The sequence below is a fragment of the Lepidochelys olivacea genome (genome assembly GCF_965140295.1).
Source record: "Lepidochelys olivacea isolate rLepOli2 genome assembly, chromosome: 1".
In the NCBI taxonomy this organism is placed as follows: Eukaryota; Metazoa; Chordata; order Testudines; family Cheloniidae; genus Lepidochelys; species Lepidochelys olivacea.
In genome coordinates this window covers 315,910,981-315,938,661 of record NC_140411.1, presented here as the reverse complement: position 1 = coordinate 315,938,661, position 27,681 = coordinate 315,910,981, and the positions used below count along the sequence as shown (strand labels likewise).

Sequence of the window (27,681 nt, the reverse complement as noted above, 5' to 3'; positions counted from 1 at the left end):
AATTTTGACAACACTATCAAAAGCAAAGTTTATTTTCAAGACAATTAGTATTGAGTTTGTAAATAAGATAACATAGCATAATCTATAATACTTCCACTAACAAACTCCATTTTTCCTACTGTTGATCTATACAGTATTATAATGTGAAAAATATACAAAATCTCCCTGGAAAGGGTGAACTTACGTCAACAAGATACTTTACAGCCATTGCTACAATGTTTAAGTGGCTGGGTTGTGGTAAGGCACTAGATTACTGAACTGAGGTAAATTTGTATAGATCTGTGTACATACAGAAGGCTCGCATAACACAGTTGATTCCAATAAAGTGTCAAGGGTGTAGTGAGATATTTATCGATGCACATACCCACAACCTAGAATTAGGAACAGTCTCAGAGCTTCAGGTGTCTTTATTGCCCCAGCTTTCGAAAGTGAGGTAAATTCTTTCCCTGCTGACTAAAGAAAGTAATGTTTTAATGTAAGCTATCCAACCTTATACAAATATTGGCCACAAGGCATTTAAGGCAGTTAGATTTCCTACTCCTCTCAAAATACTATTTCTCCAAAGTCTATCCTTTGCAAATAGACTAGTCATGGAAGCATCCTTTTAACAAGGAAAAAAATGTAAAAGTCACTCATTTTATAGAGAAAATTATGCCTGCATTGCACTATTAGTAAGTCACAGTGTAAAGTAATATAATTCAGTAACCACTATTTCCATTGAGGACTTTGATAAAAACTGAATTTGTATACACTTCCCACTGTCAATTCAGTTTAAAGAGCTATGTACTTATAAATTAATCAAAATGACACATTTGGGACTCTGATTTAGCTGGTGTTTCACAGTATTAGTACTAGAACCACATCTGTCCCTCTTTAGATGAGAGTATAATTAGACAAATATGAACAAAATAGGAAATCCACTTTGTGGAATTTAGCAAATTGGTACTGTTAAAGGCTATTTACTCATAGCATTCAGTCATCTTCTAGTAAAAAGAAAGCATTAGCTACAGACAGTCTTCCATGCCTTATGAAAAAAATTGTATTTACAATTTTATATTAAGGGCATTGTTGTAACTTATCCATTTGTCCTTGTTGCTATGCTGATATATGGGTCTTCGCATGTGCTTCTTGGACCTCCTTGACCACCAGAATTCTAGTCAACATCTGCTCCATCACATCCACTTTCACAGGCTGAGCAGAGTACCAGATAGGACTGTTTGGTGCCACGACTGGTTCAGGGACCAGATAGAAGGCATCACTTGGCCCTTTGACACCTTGGGGGCTATAAGGAAAGTTTGAATTATACCAAGCAACACACTACTTAGTTATACTCCTTTTAAGAGTAAAATTAGTACTGACTTTCTTCTTTATTATGTAATAAGATATATTTGCTCCCACACATAAAAAGTTGCTAGCTTTAGGCATCCCTCTTTGAATTAGCAGTGATCCTCTCTTGCCAAACTCAGACTGGAATAGGTATTTGTTGTGGTGTGAAGCCCAAGTATTAAATGAGGGAAGTCAATCATTATAGAAGAGAAAATCTTTCCCTGTGAACTGCTGAAGTTGTTATAGCTAGTATGATGAAATGTGTTGAAAGCCATCAAATGTTTAAAACTAGTGTAGAAAATAAGTCCTTAGAGCCTTACCATTTAAAGCAATAGAAGTCATACAGTTTTATGGGGCACTGCAAAGGGTTGTCCGGGTTTTCAGGTTGTTCCACGTAAGTCTCATCTGCAAATCAAAAAAAAGACAAATAGTGTGCAGTATGTTCACAATACAGCATTTAGTTTCAATAAAGTATTTTTACTGATGAATGTTTAAAATAGTATTATTGATCAAAAACTGTCTTATTTCAACATTTAAAAAAAATGTTTTTATAGCAGCTAAATATTTCAACAACAGGCACACCATTATTGTAGTATAAGAAACATATTGCTCTTGCCAATGTCTGACCTAGTCTGTGGATAAATGATTGACAGCTTAGGAAAATAAAGCCAATCTGGTATGTTGTACTAGCAGATAAATGTCAGCCATACTGATTATCGGTATGCACAATTTTTATCATAGGAAACAGAGGGTGAAGCTCATGCAACAGTGAAGTACTCCCGGCAGACAGTGGCAGCTAAAAACATGTAGCTATAAAAACGTATACTGCGAGTCATATGGCTGACCTAAAACATAAGAATTTAACCTAATATAAACAAACTGTTCATGTAAAAAGTTATTTATCAGATGAAATCCTGACCCCCGTGAAGTCAACAACAAAAGTCCTATTGATTTCAATGGGGCCAGGATTTCATTCACTGTGTCTGCAGAGCCCCATCATAGGTGTTGCAGATCCAGTCTAAAGCAGTCTGACTTTATGGGCATACATGCACCTCTGAAAATCCACTAAAACAACCTATGACTGAGTGATTGCTTCTTAAATTACTTGATTTTGCAAATCCTTTTCAAAAATTACATATGCTTTCTGAGCTAGGAACCATTTTAAAATGCTTTGCAAAAAGAAGTGTATAAGAGACAGGACTTTTCCCTTGCAATCCGCTCAACGGCTCCAGGAGCTGGATCACTAGGATTGATGCCATTTCACTAGCCTAGTGAATGCCTGGGCATCGTGGAAGGGACTGATTTGTAAACAGGTAAAAATTCTGTTGCATGTCTTGGTGGGTAGTGTTTAGCTTCCACTGGATAAGTAGACAAAGTGTCATTCCCCAAACTGGCAGAAGGAGAAAGGAGATGAGGGGGAGACAGAGAAGAGGCAATACTGTCAACCTTCCTAAGGACTCCAAATCCTCCATTCTTTTAAGTAAATCCTATACAATTTCTTTGGATGAAGTCCTAACTAATATATATATATATATTTAAGTTGATTTAGACCCTCTGGAAACCAAGTCATAGTCTCTTTAGGAATAGCTGCAACCCAACTATTCAAACTCATTTTCATTAATAATCTGAAATGCTTAAACTTAAGTGGTTAGCATTTTTGACTGTCGTATACAGGATGCCTACTGGTTTATATTAAAGTCGCACTGAGAGGCCTCAATCAGCGTTGCAGCCCCAGGCAAACAAAAAAATGAGGGTCCCTGCCTCAATTTAAGACAAGCTGTAACAAGCAACCACCAAGCAACCTGAAAGAAATGTCAGTAAGATCACATGGTAACATAGGGAAGCTGTGCAAGTTATTCCCACAAAGCATATAATAGGGGTGCCTCAAACTTTTGCAGCATAAAGAAAGTTTTATGGAAAGCCATGCGCTGTTCAATACTTGCAGAAAGTGACCCAAAAGAATAAAATATGCATCCAGCCTTTCTGGAGACCAACTCTATTCAGAAAAGTTATAGTAACCAGTGTTTGATGCTCTTGTAGAGTCTGAATGTACCCTCTCATTCTATAACTTAGGAATCACCTCAAGAGTTCATCTGTACATGCACAATCCTCTCAGGCAGTGGACGCAGGGATTTCATTTGAGCATATATCTGATGCTGTTTCTTTAAGCAATCTACTATGCCTTATGGCCGCAGAGAAGATACTCAACCATTATGGGGCAGAGCGTATGTAAAGTAGACCTGTAGTAACTGGAGAATGAAGCCAATCACTTGACAGTTCAGAGCACAGAATGAGTTGTAGTTTGTTAAACTTCTAAATAGGCTAGTTCCATGGCTCCAGCCATTTTGGAAAATGTCTGGGACAATAGCCTGCCAGTATGCTGGAGACAAAAATCCTCTCCCCTACAGACTGTCAATGTGAACTCCACACACAGATTGATGACAGGTTATAGTTTTAAGGAGAGAAACACACACACACTGAAGAGGGCAGATATGCTTCACCAAGGCAGAGGTGTGTGTGCATGTTTGTAAATTAGGAGGAGTTCAGGGAGCAAGGAAATGGCCCAAGCATTTTGAGCATAAGTGATCTAAAATATACATAGCGTAACGCCATCTATGAAAGAAATCCTATGTCTGGGTTTCTAAAAGAACTAGATGTAGAAAAGATGAAAAAAAAAAAAAACCATGAAGGGAGAGAGGAGAAAGGAAAAAAGCTTTAATAAAAGTTGAAAAAAATCTACTATCTCCAAAAACATGCAAGTTGGAATTTTTAAGAATACCCTGTATTTAGCGCTGGCCTACCTTTGCTCTAGTTGATTTCAGTGGGTGCAGAGTTAGGCCAATACTGAGTGCATTTGAGGGTCCCAACCCAGATGTGCATCACTAGGGCTGGGGAGTACAATCTAAAGCTCCAGTCCTGAGATTGACTCCACACCAGCTAACCTCTGCTTCCTTTAAGAACCCCACTGACTTAAATGGGGCTCTGCACAGTTGGAGGGGTTCACCTACAGTTATCTCTGCAGGAACAGGGTCTAAGCATATATGTACACTAACAGCAGTGCTCAGATTCCAAACAAATTGCCAAGAAGCCTTTTTTGTCATGTCCTTCACAATCTTAGTGGCAAACAATGGTACACAATCATTTTAAAGGTTATTATCCTAGTCTAATGAGTTCAAACCTTTTCGTCCTCCCAGAATCTGTCCATAAAGCCTCAGGAATCGTATTATAGAACATTTGTCCTTTCCGATGCCTGTATTTTTCCTGGTCTGCTTCAGAATTTTGGAAAAGGCTAGCTGTGCATGCTGCTCCACAGTTTTCAATATGAAATACCTACTCACATACAAGAGAAAAACAATTATAACTCAGTTTTGGAGAGAGAGAAAGAGTTGGCAGACTCGGCAGGGAGTACTTAAAAAAAAAAAAGTGAGGAGAAATATTTTTTAAAAGGCTTTCCAGATTCTCAATAAAAAGTATAGCTTTGGACTGTGGACCAAATCCTGACCTGCTATACCTGTGTAAACCCAGAGTAATTGGATTCACTAGTACTGTTTTATGGCACAACAAGAATTCAGAATATAATCCAATCTATTCAAAGTCACATTCTGACTTCAACTAATTATTTGAGCTCATCTAGACCTCACATCAAATTTTAAAAAGGTCACTTCTGCATTGTACCAAAACCAGAAGTGAGGGCAGACAGCTGAAACATTCCTTAATATCTCACTATACAGGTGTTTCCTTTTGGAGGTTAATCTATGGACTTGATCCTGGAAGTAACTCTGCTCACATGAGTAGCCCAACAAAGTGAGTATTTGCAGGATCCAATACTATGTTAGAAAACATCACTTAATCCTGCAAAGACTTATGCACATGCTTAATTTTACACATTGTGAGTCGTCTCACTGAAGTTTCAGCTGGATTGGAGCTTTAGTGAAAACTCAAGGGTTGTTTGAGATCTTACTCCACTTGTTGTATACTCCTAATTTGTACCAAGGAGTCTTAAGCAACATTATAAAGAATCTCTAATAGCAAATAATCAGCTCTGCCTTCCACCACCATAAATAAAAGGAACATAAATCAACATGAAAGAGAAACAGGAAGACAGACTAAAAAATAATTGTAACAACCCAAAATCAGATTCTGAGAGCTATTTATTACGGCATAGTAAACAGAATAATCTTTCAAAATAAACGCGTTCTGAATGCTTCAAACTTTTTTTATTTGGGGAATGAGAGGAAGGTTAAAATATTGGTACACTTTTCAGTAGTTGAAGGCACTTACAGTATGTCTACACAGGGATAAAATACTTACAGCTAGACCACATCAGCTGAATTGGGCTCTGGGGCTGAAAAAAAAAAACAAAAAAAAAAACACACCACAGCCTAGATGTTAGGGCTTGAGCTGGAGCCTGAGCTCTGGGACTCTGTGAGGCGGAGGGTCGCAGAGCTCAGGCTCCAGCCTGGGACTGAACATCTATACAGCGATTTTTAGCTCTGCAGTCTGAGTCCATTAGCCTGAGGCAACTGACCTAGGCCAACCAGGTCTTTAATCCCTGTGTAGAAATACTCTCCAGCTCTTATTCAACAAAGCATTTAAGTATGTGCTTGAAGCTAAGCACATGGTTAAAACCATAATCCAAAGCCAACAGAACTCAAGGGAAGTCTTTCCATTTACCTCATTGAACTTTGGATCAGTGCTTAAGTGCTTTGAAGAACTGGGGCCTTAATCTTTAGCCTAATGACAGATCAAAAGTGCGTAACAGTGACCTAGGAATGCACATTCTATTGTGATGTTATTTAATTCCAATCTGTTTAAAATCATTACACACTGAAATTCATTTCAACTATAAAAAGAGTAATGCTGTCTTTTATAAGATTGCAAAATGAAGTTTATTTTAAATTTCTGTTTTTGGCAAAACATTTAAGTCTCTATACCCCCTAATATTTGGACACATCTTGTAATTAATGTTAATACTGCTTTGTGTTTTTGTTGATTCTGGTGCAGAAAGAAAAACTATTTAAAAAAACTAGGAATGGTATTTCTTTGTTAACTGCAGTAACAGAGGAAAAATACAAAACTTGCCTTGCACAGAACAGTGATTTTTTTTTTATTAAAGTAAAGGCACTAACAAATATTTTAAGAGGATATTATTTACCAGATAATTTTAAAGGGAAGTCAAATTCAGACCAACATGAATTGAAACAGTTACTTTAAAATTTTAGTAAATGTTTATTTTAATGCTTTTGTCAATACACATCCTAAATAGAGTCAAAGATCATCTTGTAATATAATTGAATACAACCAGCATGCGGTCAGGAAGAATCATTGATTTAATATCTACCTTATAAATATCAGAATATTTAGTTTTATACAGAGAAAGAATATATTTACACAAAGGAAGAATAAGTCAACATATATTATAGGACTTCTGGATTCCAACCTGTTTTTAGAAAGTTAAATTCCAATTTGAGATGAACAATTCAATGCCAATGTAATTAAGTACATTAAAATTCTAAATTATACAATTAGGGTAAGCAAGTGGTGGGGGGAAGAGGAGGGATTGAAGTGTAAAAGCTTAAGACACTAATGCAGGGATTGGCAACCTTCGGCACGTGGCCCATCAGGGTAATCCGCTGGCAGGCCATAAGACACTTTGGTTACATTGACCATCAACAGGCATGGCCCCATGCAGATCCCAGTGACCACAATTTGCTGTTCCCGGCCAATGGGAGCTGTGGGAAGCGGTGGGCTGCAGGAATGTGCTGGCCGTCGCTTCCCACAGCTCCCGTTGGCCAGGAACGGTGAACCGCGAAATCGAATGACTACTCCCAACATGCACTATCTACTCCCCCGCCCCCTTCAGTTCACCGTGTGCACTATTCATCAAGAGATAATGAGAATTTGAGCAAAACACAAATAGTAAGGTTTTGGCAAGCATTAAAAGTATATTTACCAATTCATCTGTTTGGTATGCAGGGGATAGAAGGAGTTTGGGAAATCTTTTTCAGCAAGTTACAAAAACTAAGCCATTTGGTAGGCTACATAAACTCAGACATGGAAGACTTTTATAGAAAACATTCTTACTTAGTGTTGAAATACATCAGTGTGAACAGGAGAGTAGCAGGAGAATGTGCTCCAAGTTGTTTGCAGTCCCATAACATTTCCTCCATGATACAACTAGACAGAACATACCCTGGAAAACAAATACTGATACTAATAAATTCATGTCAGAACATAGTCAAGTACAGACTTCATTTCCCCCCCAATGTTTCTCCACTTACCAGAGGGGCTCACTCTTGGACACCATCCCTTCATCACGCCATGAAGCCTTTCCAAAAACTTCACATAATAAAGATCAGCAAAAATGTTGTCAATTCTGTCATTGTCAAACATATACTATGAATAAAAAAAGAAACGGATGTTGGTAGGATAATAACTGAAATGAAAGCTTAGTTATAAAATGAGATCTAGTAAAACAAAGTTAGTTAACCTCTGTGTCGTCTCAACCATAAAATGGCTCAGAATGTAAACTCTACAAAAACATTACTCACTCAGTACAGAAGAACAGGAACATCAGTAAGTCTTCATCATTTCACACTAACATTTTCCCTAGTGGATTGGCCTAGCACGTTGGAATTTAAATTCTTTTTTTTTTTTTTTTTTTTTTACAATCATCTCATGTTTTAAATGAACCACTGACAAAGTTCTACTGACTTTTGCATGAGAGCGCCATTCCCATAAACTAGTAAATTTTTAAAAAATTGGATTTTAAGTTTGTTCTATTTAAATTATTACAGGGAGAAAAATGAAACCAGATTCCCTTCCACCCAAATAGTCTGTCTCAATAATGCCTGTGACACAAGCATATACATCAACTTACTCCATTTAGACTTTAGTCATCTGAACAATAAACTGGAAAGTGAGTTTTGCAAGGACACAGTGAATTCAGAAACACTTCAAGAATATAAAGCTCATTAGTCCTATTGATCAGGTATCAGCAATACAGGTATTTAAGACTTATTGGAACAGTGTGTGCAAATTTACTATCACTGGCCTCGTCTACGCTAACAAAATTAATACCTATGTTCTAACAGTTCAACTGATGGCTGTTAACACTACCTGCACCTGAGCCCTATCTATTTTATAGGCTAAAACCTGCTCCACACTAAGTTCGCTTAGCAACACATCTTGAAGGATGGACTGAACAACAAGCTGTGGGTCGTCCCATTCCCATTCCCGCTCCACCCTCCCCCAGCCACCCAACTATTTTGGATCTCTTATCATGAAAGCTTTAGTATGCTGAGTATTGAGGAATCCTATTATGCCTGAAAAAGCCCAAATTGTGCCCTTCCGCAAACCCCTCCAATTCCAACCCCCACCATCCTCAGGTTCAAAATTTTAAGCTTCCACTGTTTAATTCTATATTTTAACAAACTATTTTATGGGATTGCGCAGAACACATTACATTCTGCATTAGTGACACGGTTTCAGGAAAGGGAATATATGCTTTTTCAACTCGGCATGAGTATCTACAATCAGCTCTCTCAAATTTTCTTTGGCAACTAGCTCTCATGGGTTATGTCCTGAAGGGGAAAACAATACTTTTCATGTAAGATCTAATTCTCCGTGTACAGTAAGAGTCCAACAGCCAATATGAATTTTATGTTTACCTTTTGAATACAAAGAAATAAATAATACAACATGTCTGCTTCATAAGAGGAACCATCTTGCTTTCTAGCTTCTTTGATCATTAGGCACAGCCCATAATTCAGTTCTGCTATTGGCACTGAAAGGACATCTTCCCTAAAAGTCATTGGTTTTCTTCCTATAATGTGAAAAGAGCATATTTAGAATCACAGAATATCAGGGTTGGAAGGGACCTCAGGAGGTCCTCTAGTCCAACCCCCTGCTCAAAGCCAAGTTTACGCCAAGTTATTTTTCTCCTGTTCTTTGTCAAGTTAGCATAAACCTTTCTTCTCTCTAATACGTGTGTGATTTCAATGAAGAGGAAATCTTTCATGATATTTTTGATGCTGAGAAGTTTGGGGGTTTTATAAGTGACAAACCACTACATAACCAAGTACACTGCTAGAAAAGAGCTCTGGTACTGTTTCTGGAAACTGCTATAGGTTGAAATATTCTGAATGAGCAGTTTCCAACTAAGGCTCTGTGTAAACTGTATTTTTTTTGTATTAAATCACAACAGCTTCAGGGGTAAGTGTTGGAATTTCATGGAATACCAGAATATGAACAGTTGCTGAGTTCCCTGCCCCGCTGAACTGCTGCAATTTTTCCAACAGCAGAAAGCAGGCATCCCAGCTTCCACCTCCCAGCTGAGGCAGAGGCTGCTTATGGGCGGGCTAAGTAGGTTGATCACATCCTGGGGAGGGCAGGTAAGTGGTGGGCCAGTGGTGGGAGTGGACATGGCAAACTGGGGCAGGGTGTGTGTCATCACATGGTGCTATCCATCCCAGCTCTGGCCCCCCTCACACACATGCTCATGCTCCAAGCAGAAAATTTCTCTCGGCTCCTGCGGTGTCTCCCCTAAGCCAGCCAGGGACTCCTGTGGCGTAGGTTAGGCCAGCCCAGGGTCTCCTAATCCCCATGCATTGTCAGCACCTTTCCCGTCTCCCTGCTGGCCAGACAGAAAGTAACAGTAGCAGTCTAGGCCAGACAGCTAGCACCACATGATGAGACATCTCAATCTCCAACCCCCAACTGCAGTAGCTGAACCCAATACGTTGATTTTTCCAACAGAGGGGAGGCAGAAACAGGGATGCCTCCTTCCGCCTCCCCACTGTTGCAAAAGTCACAGTATTGAGCTAATCTCACCATTTCTGTGCAGTCTGTGAAATCATGATTTACACAGAGCCTTGTTTTATATTTAATAGCCTAATTCTGCAACCCTTAATCATGGATTTCAATGGGATGACTTGTGAAGAAAGATACTATTGAACAAAATCAGGCCCTGAATCTTTAGATGATGTACAAGGACATCTTTTTTTCAAGAAAAGGAGTACTTGTGGCATCTTAGAGACTAACAAATTTATTTGAGCATAAGCTTTTGTGAGCTACAGCTCACTTCATCGGATGCATTCAGTGGAAAAAAATTACTTTTCAGTGAATGGTGAAAAGTAAGTTAAAAATCATACTTCCAAATCCCTGAGGGTTCTTTCCAGCATCTTTCCATACATCCTCATTTTTTATTTGTGCCCAGCTCTTCCAGAAATTAGCTCCTTCTTCTGGTTTGAGTTTGAAAGGAAGATGTAAATCAGTCTGTATCTGCAAGTGTGGCAGTGATTGAGAACACTGTGTAACCAGAAGAAAAAAAAATAAGCCATTTGAGAAAAAAGAAGTTTGGTATTATAGGCAAAGAAAGAGTGTAACCTTAAGTATATGCTGATATTGTACTTAACAGTATTTAAGTTCTCTTAGCATTTCCATTATAAATTGTATAATCTCAGCAGTTTTTACAACCTGCTTTTAGATATGCAAAACAAGATTATCCTTCTCCAAAATGCTTTACAATACTATCTGGCAATACTGATGCCTTGTTTCAAGTCTTTTTGGCCACTATTTTGAAGAATGCTTTGTCAGTGATTAGGGAAGTTTATTTAAATTTTTAAGGCAGAGAAAGGGTTTTTAGAAGTTAATGTCTTTACGTTTAAAGCTTTACTATTTTGCAGCAGTTATTGAATCTGTGTCATAACAATACATTGAACAAAAGCCAAGTGCTGAAGCATATGCAGGACACTGCCTTTAGGAAGCAGGCCCTATTGTGCACAGACAGGGACCCCTGCTTAACATATTCCAGTCAAGTGATTTCAAGCCAAATTTATTTATTTTCTTTCAATTTATAAAGATACATGTTTAAGAGGGCCCATCCCAGCTCTGTACACTCTGCCATTATTTAATCTTGTAGAATTTGTATAATCCCTATCCCAATCAGCTTCATTTGTTTACAAAAACAGCTGTCTCCAAACAGAGTTTAATACCTTAATTCATATCCCTTGCCACCTGCATCAAAACCTCTCAGCATGCCCTGAAGAACAAATTAAGAGATATTTCTAACCAAAGGAGGCAGGGAGAGTGAGCAGCAAAGCCAAGGAACCCACAATGGGAATGCTACACTAACCATTCTTTTATGTTATGGGTACTTGATCTCAAGTGCCTCCACTGACTACATCTTTGGCAATATCACAGAGAGGCAGTCTCTCAAGTAGGCAAGTCCCAGGTCATTTTGCATAATAGTAATTGGTTACAGCATCAAACCCGAACAGAATGGTGCAACTGAAAGAAGCTTCAGAAAGAACAAAAGTCAGCTGCCCATATTCTAAGTCTGATGGACCGTTAAACAGCTAACAGGTTACTGTCGACCTCTTAGTGTCAATTCAAAGTATTGGTGATGCTCTTTAAAGGTCTGAGTAGTTTGGAACCCAGCAACTTGAGTGTTCCACTTTATACCCAGCCAGAGCTATCTAAGAGCATTCCAGGTGATCTTGCTAGTGTAGAGAGGTGTTTGTAGAATATTGTAATTTAGAGACATTCCCTCATAAGGGACAGTATTATGAACACAGGAATTTGGAGATGTGCCTTGGAGGCGGAGGGGTTGGGAACACCATATGGCTGTGTGCAGCAGTTCACCACAGCAGCTCTCCAGTTTGTTTTCAGAAAAGTTTTATTCCTCTCTTTCATTTGGTTTGTTTAATGAACCCCATGATTGTTACATGGCATCAGAAGAGCCAAATGAGAAGGAAACTACAGTCATCTTGAAGTTAACTCCTGTGTTTGGAACAGAAAGCAGAGTCAAAGGGGGGCACCAGAGACGCATGTAGAGCCCTAGGCACAGAGGCTTTTGCATGTATTTGTTGAGTACACTAGTAGCTTGACTAGCTTAAAAAGGGGGACAGGGAAAGCCAAAAATGGATGTGTTGCAACCTCCTTCAAGTTTTCAACTGTCAGGCAATGCTGCAGAGAACTGGAAAAAATTCAGACAGAGATTTGAATTGTATTTAGTGGGCAGAGGGGAAAAAAGCGATAGAATGAATTCATCTATCTTTTTGCATGTTGCTGTGGAGGAAGCATTGGACATTTATAAACAACTTTAAGTTTGAAGAAGGTGAAAGAGTGAAGACAAATAAAATACTGATTAAATTTGAGGAACACTGCATGCCAAAAACGAATGAAACCTTTGAGAGAGATGAATTTTTTACATGAATGCAAAAAACTGATGACACCATAGTCAGAGCAATATGTCACAGAATTAAGGAAACTCAGTAAAACCTGTGACTTTAGTGATCTGACAGAGACCGAATCATTTGTGGCATTAAAGACAATGTGTTAAGAGAGAGAATGCTCCATGAAGGAGATTTAACTTTAGAAAAAGCTCTCCAAATATGCAGGCAGCAGAAACTGTGAAAGCACAAGCCAAACAGCTGAAGGGTATGTACTGAATACAAAAGAATATAGCCAGAATAGGTCAAATCAAAGAGTGGAACCACTTGCTACGAAAACCACTGCTAGGGGGAAGACTGGGTACAGACGGTTATATGTGGAAGGTGTGGATCACAGCATGGCCCCAAACAGTTTTCCAAAGGCAAGACACTGTCACAAATGTGGGGAAAATAATCATTTTGCAAAATGCTGAAGATCCAAAATGCAGAGAAGTCAAGCACATCCAGTTCCACAAAGGCCCTATCAGAAGGTAGGCACTGACTTATTTACCTGGCAATCAAAGGGTTATTTTATAGTCACATTATTCTCTGTATCCAAATATTTGCACACTGCACAGTACTAACAGTAAGTCTGTGATAGCCAGTATGAAGGGAATCTTCTCCAGACATGGAATTCCAAATGGTCTTTAGTGATAATGAGCTGCAATGTTCCAGTGCAGATTGAGCAATTTGCCATAGATGGGATTTTCATCACAAAACATCAAGTCCAAATTACCCCCAATCAAATGGACTTGTGAAAAGGTCTATAGGGACAGTAAAGAGCCTTATGAAAAAGATTTTTGACTTTGGGGGGTGATTTGTCTAGGGCATTACTGGTTTACTGAAGTTCATCCCTGGAGAACGGCTTTTCTCCAGCTCGGCTGTTAATGGGAAGAAGGATCAGATTTAATTTACCAATTTCTGATAACTTTATGAAATCACATAACAATGAAACCATGCAGAATACAAAAAAAATTAGAAATGGAAGCAGAATTATTATTTTGAAAACAGGGCCTGTGATCTCCCATCTCTTAACCCAGGTGATGGTGTGTGCCCCTGAGGAATCACACCTCTAATACTTGCGGCCAAAGGGGTATTATTAAAGAACAGCTGCATCCAAGGCCTTATGTAGTCCGGACAGATCAGGAAGACACATTTCGATGTAATCGAAGGGATCTACAAGTAATCCCAGAAAGTTCTAACACATTGATAGCTGACGTGGATTGTGGTTTCCCATCTGACTGATCCTTTATCATCAACGCACAAAGGAACGAGAGAACAACTCACATGGTAATGAGAGGCTGATACTCAGAAGATGAGAGTGGGAGACTAAACGTCCTGAAAGACTAAGGGTATGTCTACACTACACAGCTCTTAGTGACAAGACTGTGTTGCTACAGCCGTGTCACTAAAAGTCACACAGTGTAGCCATGGTTTGTGGGCTCTTCTGCCGACAAAAAACTTCCACCCCCAACAAGTGGCGTTAGCATTGCTGGCAGGAGAGCGCTCCTGTTTATACCGGTGCTTGTCGTGGCAAAACATTTGTCTGTCTCTTTGGGGGGGTGGGAGAGGAGAGAAGAGGTTAAACACCTCTGAAAGACAAAAGTTTTGTCGTTCAGTTGCCAGTGTAGACACAGCCTCAGAGAGGCTTGCTAACCTGCCTGGATAGTGGGTATTTGAGGAAAGTGAGTGGTAAAGACTCACTCAAGAACGATGTGCTGGTAACCTCTCCTCTCTAGGTAGTAGACACATTGCGTTTTCGGAAATGTACTAGATGGGTTGAGAATGTGTTATTGGAGCATGGCTAGTTGTTTATATATAAGAGTTAATTTGTTTTTCTTTAAGAGGGAAGATGTAGAGATGTGTTTGTAGAAGATTATAATTTAGAGATGGTCCCTCATAAGGGACAGTATTATGAATATAGGAGTTTGGAGTTGTGCCCTGGAAGCAGGGGTTGGGACCACCAGGGCTGTGTGCAGCAGCTTACCACAGAAGCTCTCCAGTTTTATTCCTTTCACATTTATTTGGTTTGTTTAATGAACCCCAAGATCATTACAGTTAGTTCCTGGAGTTTAATTCTGCAGGACTAGCAGCGGAGTTCCCAGTAAAGGGTGTTCACCTTGGGAACTCATTCCCCAGCCTAGAGCCTAAGTCTGGCAGCCTTCAGAGCACAAGCTTAAAGCACTCATTTTTTGGTTTTAGTACTCGATAAAGTTTTCATCTGTGTTATTATAGAGGGTGCCACCAGATCCCCCTATCTTTAGGTTGGGGAACATTTTATATTATCCATTTTGTTACTGAATCACATGATAAAATTTGTTTTTCCCCCTTTTTCTTAAGAAGTCCAAGACAATTACACACAAAACGCCAATTACTCAAAAAACTAGGAAATGCCAGTTGTATGGTTGCCTCAGAAACCTTAGTTTTGCCCCCCCATTCCATCTGTATGCACTATACTATTATGTAATTATACACACGGGGGGGGGAGGGGAGGGGGCACAGAACTAAAACTGAAGAGGCAACCATATATCTGGCATTTCCCAGATTTTGAGTGCTTGACTTTGCAACCTAAATAATGTTATTTTAATATAGTTTTTGTGGGCAATAGTATTATTTAAAAGTGTCAGTAGCACTGTATTGCTTATTTTTATTTTGTATCACATTGCCAAGGCAGTGAGTACTCTAGAAGCTAAGAAAGATTATTCTAAAGATTTACATGTTTGTAATTTAAAACAATTGACCCTCCAGATCAGGAACAATCCAATTGTCTCAGTTTTATTAGGATTACCCACTGCAGACACACAGCATGGGCCTCTAAAAATAGTGGTCGTCTTTATCAATATATATTTTTTAATATTGCGTTTTACTTGAGCTTTTTTTCTGGGGAGTGAAGAAGAGTGAGATTATAAAAGGATTATTTTGCAAAGGAGATATTGTTTCAATTTCTATACCAATTTTAAAAAAAGGAAAGGAGTACTTGTGGTACTTTAGAGACTAACAAATTTATTTGAGCATAAGCTTTCGTGAGCTACAGCTCACTTCATCAGATGCATACAGTGGAAAATACAGGAGGGAGATTTTATATACACAGAGAGCATGAAACAATGGGTGTTACCATACACACTGTAACAAGAGTGATCAGGAAAGATGAGCTATTACCAGCAGGAGAGCACGGGGGTGGGGGGAAGGTGAGCTATTACCAGCAGGAGAGCGCGTGGGGGGACACGGGATGACACCTTTTGTAGTGATAATCAAGGTGGGCCATTTCCAACAGTTGACAAGGACAGTCGGGGGGGGGGGGGGAGGGAGGGAACAAACAAGGAGAAATAGTTTTACTTTGTGTAATGACATCCACTCTTCAACAAAAAAAACTTCAAAAACAGACTCCAATGAGAGACTGCAAATTAATTCCAATTCAGCAAACTGGATACAATTAACCCAGGCTTGAATAAAGACTGGGAATGGATGTGTCATTACACAAAGTAAAACTAATTTCCCCTTGTTTATTTCTCCCCCTACTGTTCTTGTGAACTGCTGGAAATGGCCCACCTTGATTATCACTACAAAAGGTCATCCCCCCGCTCTCCTGCTGGTAATAGCTCACCTTTCTTGATCACTCTTGTTACAGTCTGTATGGTAACACCCATTGTTTCATGTTCTCTGTGTATACAAAATCTCCCCACTGTATTTTCCACTGTATGCATCCGATGAAGTGAGCTGTAGCTCACGAAAGCTTATGCTCAAATAAATTTGTTAGTCTCTAAGGTGCCACGAGTACTCCTTTTCTTTTTGCGGATACAGACTAACATGGCTGCTACTCTGAAACCTGTCAATATACCAATTTAGATTGTTGTAGCTTAGAATACATTGTTTCCATGTTAGCACAAAATGAATTTACTGGGAAAGTCAGTCCATGAGTTAGGGAAGAGATGGAGACCAGTTTTAAAGAGGAAACCGTTCACAGAAGAAGAAAGCTCCTAGTGCAAAGAGTGGCAAGTGAAAATGCAACCCCTAGCTAGAGAGAGTCACAGCAAGAGCACAGAGATAAATGAAGTGAGTGAGAAGTACTGTAAATGGAGCAGGAATCAAAGAGATAGAGTGTGGAATTAGTGAGTTCATAAGAATATGAATAAAAGGATTACTTGAAATGGAGGGGAGATATGCAGGACTATTAACTGTCGTCTGTAACCTATCATTTAAATCAGCTTCTGTACCAAATGATTGGAGGATAGCTAACGTGAGGCCAATTTTTAAAAAGGACTCCAGAGGCGAGCCCGGTAATTACAGGTCGGTAAGCCTGACTTCAGTACCAGGCAAACTGGTTGAAACCATAGTAAAGAACAAAATTGTCAGACACATAGATGAACATAATTTGTTGGGGAATAGTCAACATGGTTTTGTAAAGGGAAATCATGCCTCACCAATCTAGTAGAATTCTTTGAGGGGGTCAACAAGCATGTGGACAAGGGGGATCCAATGAATATAGCGTATTTAGATTTTCAGAAAGCCTTTGACGAGGTACCTCACCCAAGGCTCTTAAGCAAAGTAAGCAGCCATGGGATAAGAGGGAAACTTCTCTCATGGACTGGTAATTGGTTAAAAGATAGGAAATAAAGGGTAGGAATAAATGATCAGTTTTCAGAATGGAGAGAGAGAAATAGTGGTGTCCCCAGTCCTATTCAACATATTCATAAATGATCTGGAAAAAGGGGTGAATAGCGAGGTGGCAAAATTTGCAGATGATACAAAACTACTCAAGATAGTTAAGTCCCAGGCAGACTGCGAAAAGCTACAAAAGGATCTCTCAAAACTGGGTGACTGGCCAACAAAATGGCAGATGAAGCTCAGTGTTGAGAAATGCAAAGTAATGCACATTGGAAAACATAATCCCAACTATACATATAAAATGATGGGGTCTAAATTAGCTGTTACCACTCAAGATAGATCTTGGAGACATTGTGGATAGCTGTTTGAAAACATCCACTCAACGTGCAGCAGCAGTCAAAAAAGAAAACAATGTTGGGAATCATTAAGAAAGGGATAGATAATAAGAGAAAATATCATATTGCCTCTATATAAATCCATGGTCTGCCCAAATCTTGAATACTGCATGCAGATGTGGTCGCCCCATCTCTAAAAAGATATATGGACTTGGAAAAGGTTCAGAAAAGGGCAACAAAAATTATTAGGGGTATGGAATGGCTGCTGTATGAGGAGAGATTAATAAGACTGGGACTTTTCAGCTTGGAAAAGAAACTACTACGGTGGGATATGATAGAGGTCTATAAAATCATGACTGTATGGAGAAAATAAATAAGGAAGTATTATTTACTCCTCCTCATAACACAAGAACTAGGGGCCACCAAATGAAATTAATGGGCAGTGGGTTTAAAACAAACAAAAGGAAGTTTTTTTTCCCCACACACAACACACAGTCAACCTGTGGAACTCTTTGCCAGAGGATGTTGTGGAGGCCAAGACTATAACAGGGCTCAAAAAAGATCTAGATAAATTCATAGAGGATAAGTCCATTAATGGCTATTAGCCAGGGATGGAGTCCCTAGCATCTGTTTGCCAGAAGCTAGGAATGGGTGACGGGGGATAGATCACTTGATGATTACCTGTTCTGTTCATTCCCTCTGGGGCACCTGGCATTGGCCACTGTCGGAAGACAGGATACTGGGCTAGATGGACCTTTGGTCTAACCCAGTATGGCCGTTCTTATGAAAAGCCACAATGAAGTGTAAAGCTTCTTATCGGGGAACCTTAATGGTAAGAAGGAAGATAAAAGTTGGGAGAGGTTAGTATGGGAGAAGAGAAGAATTCAATCTGCAAGTAGAAAACAAGGAAAATGAAAGGAAGGAGAAGAATTTCTCCCTCATCACCACAAACAGGAGAAAAGAAGAGAAACAACCTTCCCAACCTTTACTGGCCTCACTTCAGTGCTCTTGTCTGCCCTCTCTGATCTTTAATGACTAGCTAGCATATGTAGAGCTAACTGGAACATGCTTGCTATTTACTGCTTCAGTTTCTGAACTTCACTATTTAGAAGAGGTAATTCTTTCAACTCGCTGTTTATATTAATTTCCAGGAGACCAGTGGAGCCATTAAGAACCTAACACTGCATGAAAGTGTGACAAATCAGTTCGTATTTTTTATGCTACTGTCTGAGGAACCTGCAGGAATAGTTGTAGAGTGAAACAAGTGGTGATCCTTGAGGAACACAAACTTGTTAAGTAACGTGAAGTGATATAGTTCAATAATCATTTCCATTAATTACTGAAATATAGCACTGCACATTAAGAGTTCTCACTGTACAGCTGCAAAAGAATACTTACAACAAACATGACTCTGCTGGTACAGCACAGTTCACTAACATAAAGCAGCTAAGGAAGGCTCCTAAGGCAACATCAAAAAGGTGATTTAGAAATCAGGTGTGCAGATGAATCTCAAAATAGTTGTTTCAGTAGGTACAGTGATCACCTGGAAGATAAAACAAGGCCCTATTAAGGAAACTTTATTAGTTCCACTATCGAATAATCGATATCGAATAATATCGAATAATTCAGATTCACTTGTCTCCTTTTTTGTTTGGTCTTGGCTTCCTTTAATGAGGCATTGTTGGGTTAAGACTTTTTTTAAGCGTAAGGAAATTTTTTTTTGTAAACATTCAAATACATAAACTGAAATAGATCACAATTGCAATTTATTTTTTGCCATATATGTTGGTTACTTTTTACCTCTTGCCTAGAACAAAATGAGGCTTTATGGGAAGTTTCTGCCCCAAGACAAGTACTTGGTAAAGGAATGTAACAAATGATTCATAGGGTAAGGAAGGTGGCAGCAGACAGAGCCTGACTGCTGTGAGGGATACAGCACTGGTTTAAATCTATGTATTTTCTACCAATCGTTATGTTTTGTACTTGTACATTAAGATTTAAGTTATAAACACAACGAATTAATTTTTCCCTATTGCTCAGGAGGTACACTCCTAGGAAGAGGAGGCAATGCGCACACACACACACACACTCACTCTGTCTTCTCTCCCTGCATCAACTTTGCACCATATAAACAGGCCCAGGTTTCTATTTTGTACCATACCTAGTGAATGAGGTTATTTAATCCTTGCATTATTGTTTTAGTAGGACTGCAGTGTTGGATCTAAACAGTGGAAAAAATAATCAGTCCAAGAGTCACATACTCTAAAAAAAAATCTCTATGCACAAGTGTTTATATAATATGAAAAATATTTACAGCTAATATTTCAAGTGTTTACAGTATCCTGGGCTGAGGGAGATTCAACAGATTCCAACATGGGAGTCCAAGGTTCCTTCACACCCAGTATAGTCTTAATGACATACATGGACTGGGGGTAATGCAAGACCCTCTCTAGATATCATAAACCCCATTGTGCAGCCTACACAACAAGGAGTAACGAGTTCCTCCATGGCTGCTCATCGAGGAATAGGCTGTTCATGGCAGGCTGCCCAATTTGCAGATCCAATCCCACACAAGTTGTCTGAGGTTACAGCAGATGCTAGACCAACCCACATATAAGGGATAGGGAAGTTGTTCTGAAGCCTCCTTGCTAGGTGGGGAAAGTTCCATCTCCCCTCCCCCACAAAAATATTTCTCTAGTTGTTGGAGAAGAGTAAAGTTAATACTGCATATTCAGTATGTATTCATACTTAGCATAAGCAAGCTGTGTTGATGCAAGTTAATGCTTATTCAAATAAATTCAGTATTAGTTTGAGAACATGGGGCGGGGATACACAAATAGAAACAAGGTGCACAACTCTCACTAAATCTCAATGGGGGCTGGGCATCAAACTACACTTTGTGCCTTTGCAAATCTCCCCCTTAGTCTTTGTGCATATACTATTTTTAATACATATTCACAGCATATACTTAATGGAAGCCATAAATACTCAGTTAGAAAGAGGGAAAACATGGTATCTGTAAGAAGAGTGGGAAGAAAAAGCTGGGTACTACTAGCCTGTCATATTGATATTTATCACAGTCAAAAATTATTGAGTGGGTCAGGATATGAATGTTTAGAAGAATAATGTTTAATGACCACTAGAATGAGTTTGTTAATATAGTTGTGTAAAATATAACAGACTTACTAGTAATAGAAAAAGGGTGGTACGTATACTTGCATTTCACCAAATCATTTAAAAAAAAAAACAACTGTATCATGATAAAGTAAATGGATAAATAATAGGGCTGCCGATTAATCGCAGTTAACTCACGCGATTAACTCAAAAAAAAATTAATTGTGATTAATCGCAGTTTTAATCACACTGTTAAATAGAATACCAATTGAAATTAAATATTTTGGATGTTTTTCTACATTTTCAAATATATTGATTTCAATTACAACACAACACAAAGTGTACAGTACTTACTTTATATTATTTTTATGACAAATATTTGCACTGTAAAATTGATAAAATAGTATTTTTCAGTTCACCTCATACAAGTACCATAGCGCAATCTCTTCATCGTGAAAGTGCAAAAAACGTAGATTTGTTTGTTACATAACTGCACTCAAAAACAGAACAATGTAAAACTTTAGAGCCTACAAGTCCACTCAGTCCTACTTCTTCCTCAGTCAATCACTAGACAAACAAGTTTGTTTACATTTACGGGAGATAATGCTGCCCACTTCTTATTTCCAATGTCACCTGAAAGTGAGAACAGACTTTCGCATAGCACCTTTGTAGCTGGCATTGCAAGGTACTTACATGCCAGATATGCTAAACATTCGTTTGTCCCTTCCATACGTCCATATGTCCCTTCCCTTTGGCCTACCATTCCAGAGGACATGTCTCCATGCTGATGTTGCTTGTTAAAAAAAAAAAAAATGCATTAATTAAATTTGTGACTGAACTCCTTGGGGGAGAATTGTATGTCTCCTGCTCTGTGTTTTACCCACATTCTGCCATAGATTTCATATTATAGCAGTCTCGGATGATGATCCAGCATGTTGTTCGTTTTAAGAACACTTTCACTGTAGATTTGACAAAATGCAAAGAAAGTACCAATGTGAGATTTCTAAAGATAGCACTCAGCCCAAGATTTAAGAATCTGAAGTGCCTTCTAAGAATCTGATCAGCACGGGGTGTGGAGCATGCTTTCAGGAGTTTTAAAAGAGCAACACTCCCATGCAGAAACTACAGAACCTGAACCACCAAAAAAGAAAATCAGCCTTCTGCATGTGGTATCTGACTCAGATGATGAAAATGAACATGTGTTGGTGTGCACTGCTTTGGATTGTTATCAAGCAGAACCCATCACCAGCATGGACGCATGTCCTCTGGAATGGTGGTTGAAGCATCTTTAGTGCATCTGGCACATAAATATCTTGCAACGCCAGCTACAACAGTGTCACGCGAATGCCTGTTCTCACTTTCAGGTGACATTGTAAACAAGAAGTGGACAACATTATCTCCTGCAGATGTAAACAAACTTGTTTGTCTGAGCGATTGGCCGAGAAAGAAGGAGGACTGAGTGGATTTGTAGGCTCTAAAGTTTTACATTGTTTTATTTTTAAATGCAGGGTTCTTTTGTACATAATTCTACATTTGTAAGTTCAACTTTCGTGATAAAGAGATTTCACTGCAGTACTTGTATTAAGTGAATACATTATGTATTAAGTGAAAAATACTATCTTTTATTTTTACAATGTAAATATTTTTATTATAAAGTGAGCACTGTACACTTTGTATTCTGTGTTGTAATTGAAATCAATATTTGAAAATGTAAAAAACATCCAAAATGTTTATATAAATAGTATTCTATTAATTTTTAATTGCACGATTAATCACAATTAATTTTTTTAATCGCTTGACTGCCCTAATAAATATCAATTAAATAAAAATATCACATCTTGGATTAGAGATGGATTGACAAAAAGGAAACAGAAAAGTCCTAACTGGCAAGACCTCCACATGATAAACGATCATGTGGTTGTCACTGAGACCAATATCTGATCTAAAAGAAGAACAACGCGGATCACTCATTCTATTCAACCAGGCTTTTGCTTCTAGAATGAGGAAAGAGTAATTCTCTAGGGTAACCTCCAAATCTGTCAAGTAGAAGTTTTTTAACCTTCTCTATACTGATGTATGGCTTTAAAAAAAAAAGTGATCAGGTTACTCAGTTCTTAAGATTTAGTTTGAAAGAGAAACACAGACCTCTTCTTTTAATAATATTTACATTCTTTAATATGAGTATTACCATTGTGCCTAGGTCATTTCATTGCTACACTGGTGTATCCCTCTGGAATCCCCTTATTTATTTATAACTTTTTCAAAACTTTTGGGTGCAACAACAACAAAATTAGGACTATAAACTACTACTATTACAGCCCTTGTCCATTTCTGTCCCAAAACAATGCTACCATAATCCCACAATTTTAGGTTTACATTCAGCTACATTTTAAGGGAGGGAGAAGACCAAGTTTAAAACAAGTAGGGTTGATTAGTGTTGTTCATGCAGTCAGCTAAATTAAGGTTTGTAAACAAATATTGTGCTAATTTTGCCAAGAAAATTAAGACAAGCTTGCTCCTTACAACGTATCTATAGTCAAACAAGATTTTTAATTAAAGGACACACTGGTTTTGGCCAAGTTACTTTGCAATATAGAATATGTACTGTAATTACTGCTTTTCAGTATGGTTCATACCAGAACTAAGTTAATAGAGAATTATTTGGTCTAATACTCAGAAGTAGGGGCAGTTGCCTGAATGAGAAATCTTTTTCTACTATTTATACATTGTAGAATCACAGTTTTATTAGACATAGTCCCAAAGCCACAGTTTTGACAAGGATCCCTAGTTTCTCAAAAACAAAAAACACACCCACACCTTGGTCTGCCCTCATTGAGACCTGTGCAGTGCAACTGAGGTTCAATATGAGCATAGGGCCGTGGAGCTGCATGCAGATACAAGACCATCCACCTGGAACACTTTGCCTAAATTTGTTATAAGGTAGAAGGGTGGGGGGGGGGAATCTACATGGGTACGTTTCAAATTTTGGGACAAATATGCCCTGGTGGTGTAATGTTTTGTCTTTTAACATGGTAATATCCTATCAAATAGGGAAGTTTGATTATTAGAGTACGTTATGCAATGACAAAACAGGAAAAGCTAATTTTGCAATGTTTAATATTGTATCTCTGAAGCCTGTACAGTTATGATTTATACACTTGTTAAACTCTTCAGGAAGTTTTTGTGCATGTATATTTTAGGCAGATGAAAGGCAGCTAAAGCTTCAGACTATCTTGGCCTCAATACATAATCCCACCTGAACACACCTTTGCCTGAGAAGGAGTTAATACGAGTGATAAGAAACCCAACTTAGAGAAGCAAATTGGACTCAAGAGAAGTCACAAACACACATCCCACCACAGAGCTTCATATTTGTGCTCACCTGCACCTGTTGCTCATCCCAGTATTCAGCTGATTGATACATCCTCTTTCCACTCTGTACAGCAAGAGGAAGGTGTGTATTTCCATTCTTATTTACACATTGCACTGGGAAACAGGGTGTGCTAGGAATAGGACTCTCCTGAATACTCTTTCTAGCTTCTGAAACAGCTTGAAAATTATCCTTGCTTTCTTCTAACTTAATGCTAGTCATATTCATAGCCATTTCACCAATCTGAATAATACCACAGGCATCCCGATAAACAGGGGTATTCATCATATTCTGAGTTTCAGGGCAAATTGCATGAGGACAAACTGCCCATGATTCTACATCAGGCAGATGGCCATTTGTTCCTGTAGCAGGTGCAAGTCCATACAGTTGATTGCTATCTACTGTTAGCAGTTCTTGTTGAAGAGAATTGTAAGCCTGCTGTTGGGTATGGCTAGGCATTGTTAGTACAGTAATAGGTATATTCTGCAGAGAACTTTGACTATTACTGTAGTTGTCTTCTACTGGCATGTCAATTTTCCTTTTCTTCATAGGTTGAGAAATACATGACAGTCTTCTTTCCCGTTCAGAAGTTGGTGTATTAAATTGCCCTTCAGGGGAGGGCTGAGCCTCTATCTGCAGTTGTACTTGTTTGATCAAATTATTTTGCTGCATTTCTATTTGATGGCCTTGTTGAGGCTGCGTATGGTACACTTGAATATGCTGATGCTCCAGTGGTCCACAGTAGCTTAGTGCTGGATGTTGGAGAGGAGATGTAACTGGATGCACCAACTCTAACAAAGGCCCTGATACATCGGTGCTGCCCATGTATATATAATGATTTCCTTGTTGGTATACCGAGATTGGAGAATGCACAAATTGCTGTACTTCTTCTGGCCCTTGACTACTTAACGAGTCTAGAAATACTTTCATGTGATGTTGAGGTATTGAATGGGCTTTCATACTTTGGTGATCTTCATACTGGATGGAATGGTGCATCCTTCTGAGAACTGAAAAAGTCATGCAAATAATGTATGTTTAGACTAGAGCTACTGTAGAAGCAACATTCTCTGACACTCACCTAAACGAGTCTGGTTGCTCTTCATTCAATAGACATTTATAATTCCCAACAACATTAATGAGCATTACTGTATGTTTGGACTAGGTACCTACATATTTAGGATGTTCTAAAGAAGCATAAGTCAGAAACTCCTCAAACCCCTGAAAAGATGACAGCCGGGCTGTGCTTAGCTACTTTCCTATGCACATTGCTCCCTATAAGCTTTTGCTACTTTATATTTGTGAGAGAATATGAACACAGAAAACAACTGAAATTATTTCGTGCCTAATCGCCATATGGACATTCATGTGGAACCCGGTGAAATCAATGGAGGTTTATGTGCAGGGTGCTCACTGCAGGATCAGTGCCTTAGTTTTCAATTTTTCTACTACAAAAAAAGGTGTAGAGAAAACAGTTTATAGGTTCATATTTATACATGAGTAACAATAAGAGGGCAAAAACATTTCTATAAACATTGTGCAAAACATAAACAACAGAGTAAACATTGTTACTGCACTAGTCACTTCAGTTTATGAGTAATGAAAGAGAATGGTTGGATAATACTTGTACCTGTTATATGGAAAAATGGAAAGCTTTAGTTGCAAGATGGATAATATGAGCTTTACCACTGCCTTAATCATAAGCCTCAACCTTGTTCTGGTGTGATGCTCTCTAAATGATGGGATTGTTCAGTCACCATGTCCACTATATCCTTAGTTTGTGTATAGCAAAAAAGAAAGCAAATTGTAATCTAGACAAAGCCACTAAACAGTGGACCAAGTCCCATTAACTAAAAAAGGTGTCAGCAGGAACCTGTTTAGTTACTGTCAGTGTCTGTTTTTGAAGCAGGAACCTAAAGATTAAAGGCTCCCTATATCCTTGCTATTCCCTTAGTCATCTGATATCTGCAATAAAGAATGACCAGATAGTTATTCCTAAAACAGTTGGCTTTAGTCAAAATTAACTGTTTAAACAGATTATTTAGCTGTAATTTTATCTACAAAATGAGGTAACACTAAAAACTGTAAAATTGACTGATCTTGAGAGAGACAAGGGGGGTGAGGTAACATGTTTTATCAAATCAACTTCTGTTGGTGAGGGACATAAGCTTTGGAGCCACACCAAGCTCTTCTTCAGATCTTAAGAGGCATGTAACTGCTTTTATTTTCGATGTCGTTTTCAGTGAGAGGGACACGGCTTCTGTCCTGAAGCTGTCATTTTGTATGTAGAATAGGTAGGGGAATTTTCCCCATCCCCTCTCCCCCTTTATCTTATCAAGAAGTAAACATACATACTTGCACTTCTGAGACCAAAAGAAACCTCCGGTGTGCTAACTCGGTGCATTATTTCCCCTCAAGTCCAGCACTCAATCACTACACGCTAAAAAATATTTTCCACGTGAGCACGATTCTACCCCCCGTAACTCCGGCGGCTACACCTACAATCCCAGAGCAGTGAGGACGAGCAAACGGCGGTGTCATTTTCCCAGGGTCCCTACCCCACCCGTTTTGGCTGCCCAGCGGAGTACCCTGCAAGGGATCCAGAACCAGACAGCACTGGACGCGCTGCCGGATCCTCGCAGGCACTTCAGCCCCTCACGGGGCAGCGCCTCCGGGTCCCCCAGCACACAACAGCCGCTGCAGCTGACCCCACTCCCCAGCAGGGCTCAACTCTCCTAAGGGCCCCTGGGCACCTGCCTGGCTCGGAGCCCCTGCGGGAGGGATGCGAAGAGGAGTCACAAGGACAAAGGGGCAGGTGGGGCGGAGGGAGCCTGAAGAGGGGCTGGGGGCGCGGCGAGACGGGGCTGGATGAGGAGCAGCTGCAGGGGAAGGCAGCGAGAGGCGGAGGAGGGCGAGCGGCCGGGGTGGAGCTGGGGCGGCTGGCCCCACTGCACCGCGCCCCAGGCGCGTTACCTCTGGGGTAGGGGAGTCCGCGGCACCGGCAGTCCCGAGCCGCCCACGCCGGGCTTTGTCTCTCCGGCTCTCTGGGGCAGCCTTCCCCTCACGCATCCGCTGCAGAAGGAGAGCTCCTGCTGCAGCTGTGGCTGCCGCCCGGATCCCGGCTGAGCGACAGCGGCCCGAGCCACAGGGAGAGGGCGACCCGCCCCAGGGCAGCGTGGTCCCAGGTGCCGGTGCCGGTGAGCTCCGGCGCGCGCGACAAGGCGCTTACCAGGGGGCCAGGTGCGTCCAGCTGAGGGGAAGATAGGCGCAGGCGCGTGCGCGGGCCTGAGAATGGGTGTGCACGCGGGTGCGCGTGCCTCGGGCGGGGGTGCACGCCTGGGGTTGGGTGTGCGAGCCTTACGCGGGCGTGCATGCCTCAGGCGAGGTGTGCGTGCCTGGGGTTGGGTGTGTCTGGAGGTGTGCATGCCTCGGACAGGGTGTGTGCGTACGCAGGTGTGCATGCCTCAGGCCGGTGTGCAAAGAAATTCTGTTCTCCTATTTATCTAGCTAGAATTTTTCTCATTAAAAGTCTCCCTTATTATTTTCACAAAGCCTCCCTCTTTCTGGAACAGCTTAGAGTAGTTTTCAGAGCAGCAGCAAAAAAAAAACCAGGAGTACTTGTGGCGCCTTAGAGAGTAACATATTTATTAGAGCATTGTTATCACCCGTCCCAGCTGGTGCCACTCTGGAAATGGAGTGCCAGAGTGCCTTTGGGTGCCAC

At 39.8% G+C, this 27,681-nt stretch overlaps 1 protein-coding gene across 1 annotated transcript; it reads right to left on the bottom strand.

The window, feature by feature from the left end:
• Positions 1-96: 96 nt before the first annotated feature.
• Positions 97-27,421, bottom strand: LOC311526854 (transcriptional regulator QRICH1-like; the record flags this gene model as incomplete). The annotated part of the gene is made up of 9 exons (XM_084640326.1): positions 97-1,282; positions 1,647-1,731; positions 4,505-4,656; positions 7,411-7,519; positions 7,608-7,722; positions 8,997-9,151; positions 10,479-10,635; positions 23,976-24,970; positions 27,190-27,421. The coding sequence occupies 9 exons, from the start codon at positions 27,419-27,421 to the stop codon at positions 1,096-1,098; spliced, it is 2,187 nt and encodes a 728-aa protein (XP_084496452.1). The 3' UTR covers positions 97-1,095.
• Between the last annotated feature and the right edge of the window lie 260 nt (positions 27,422-27,681).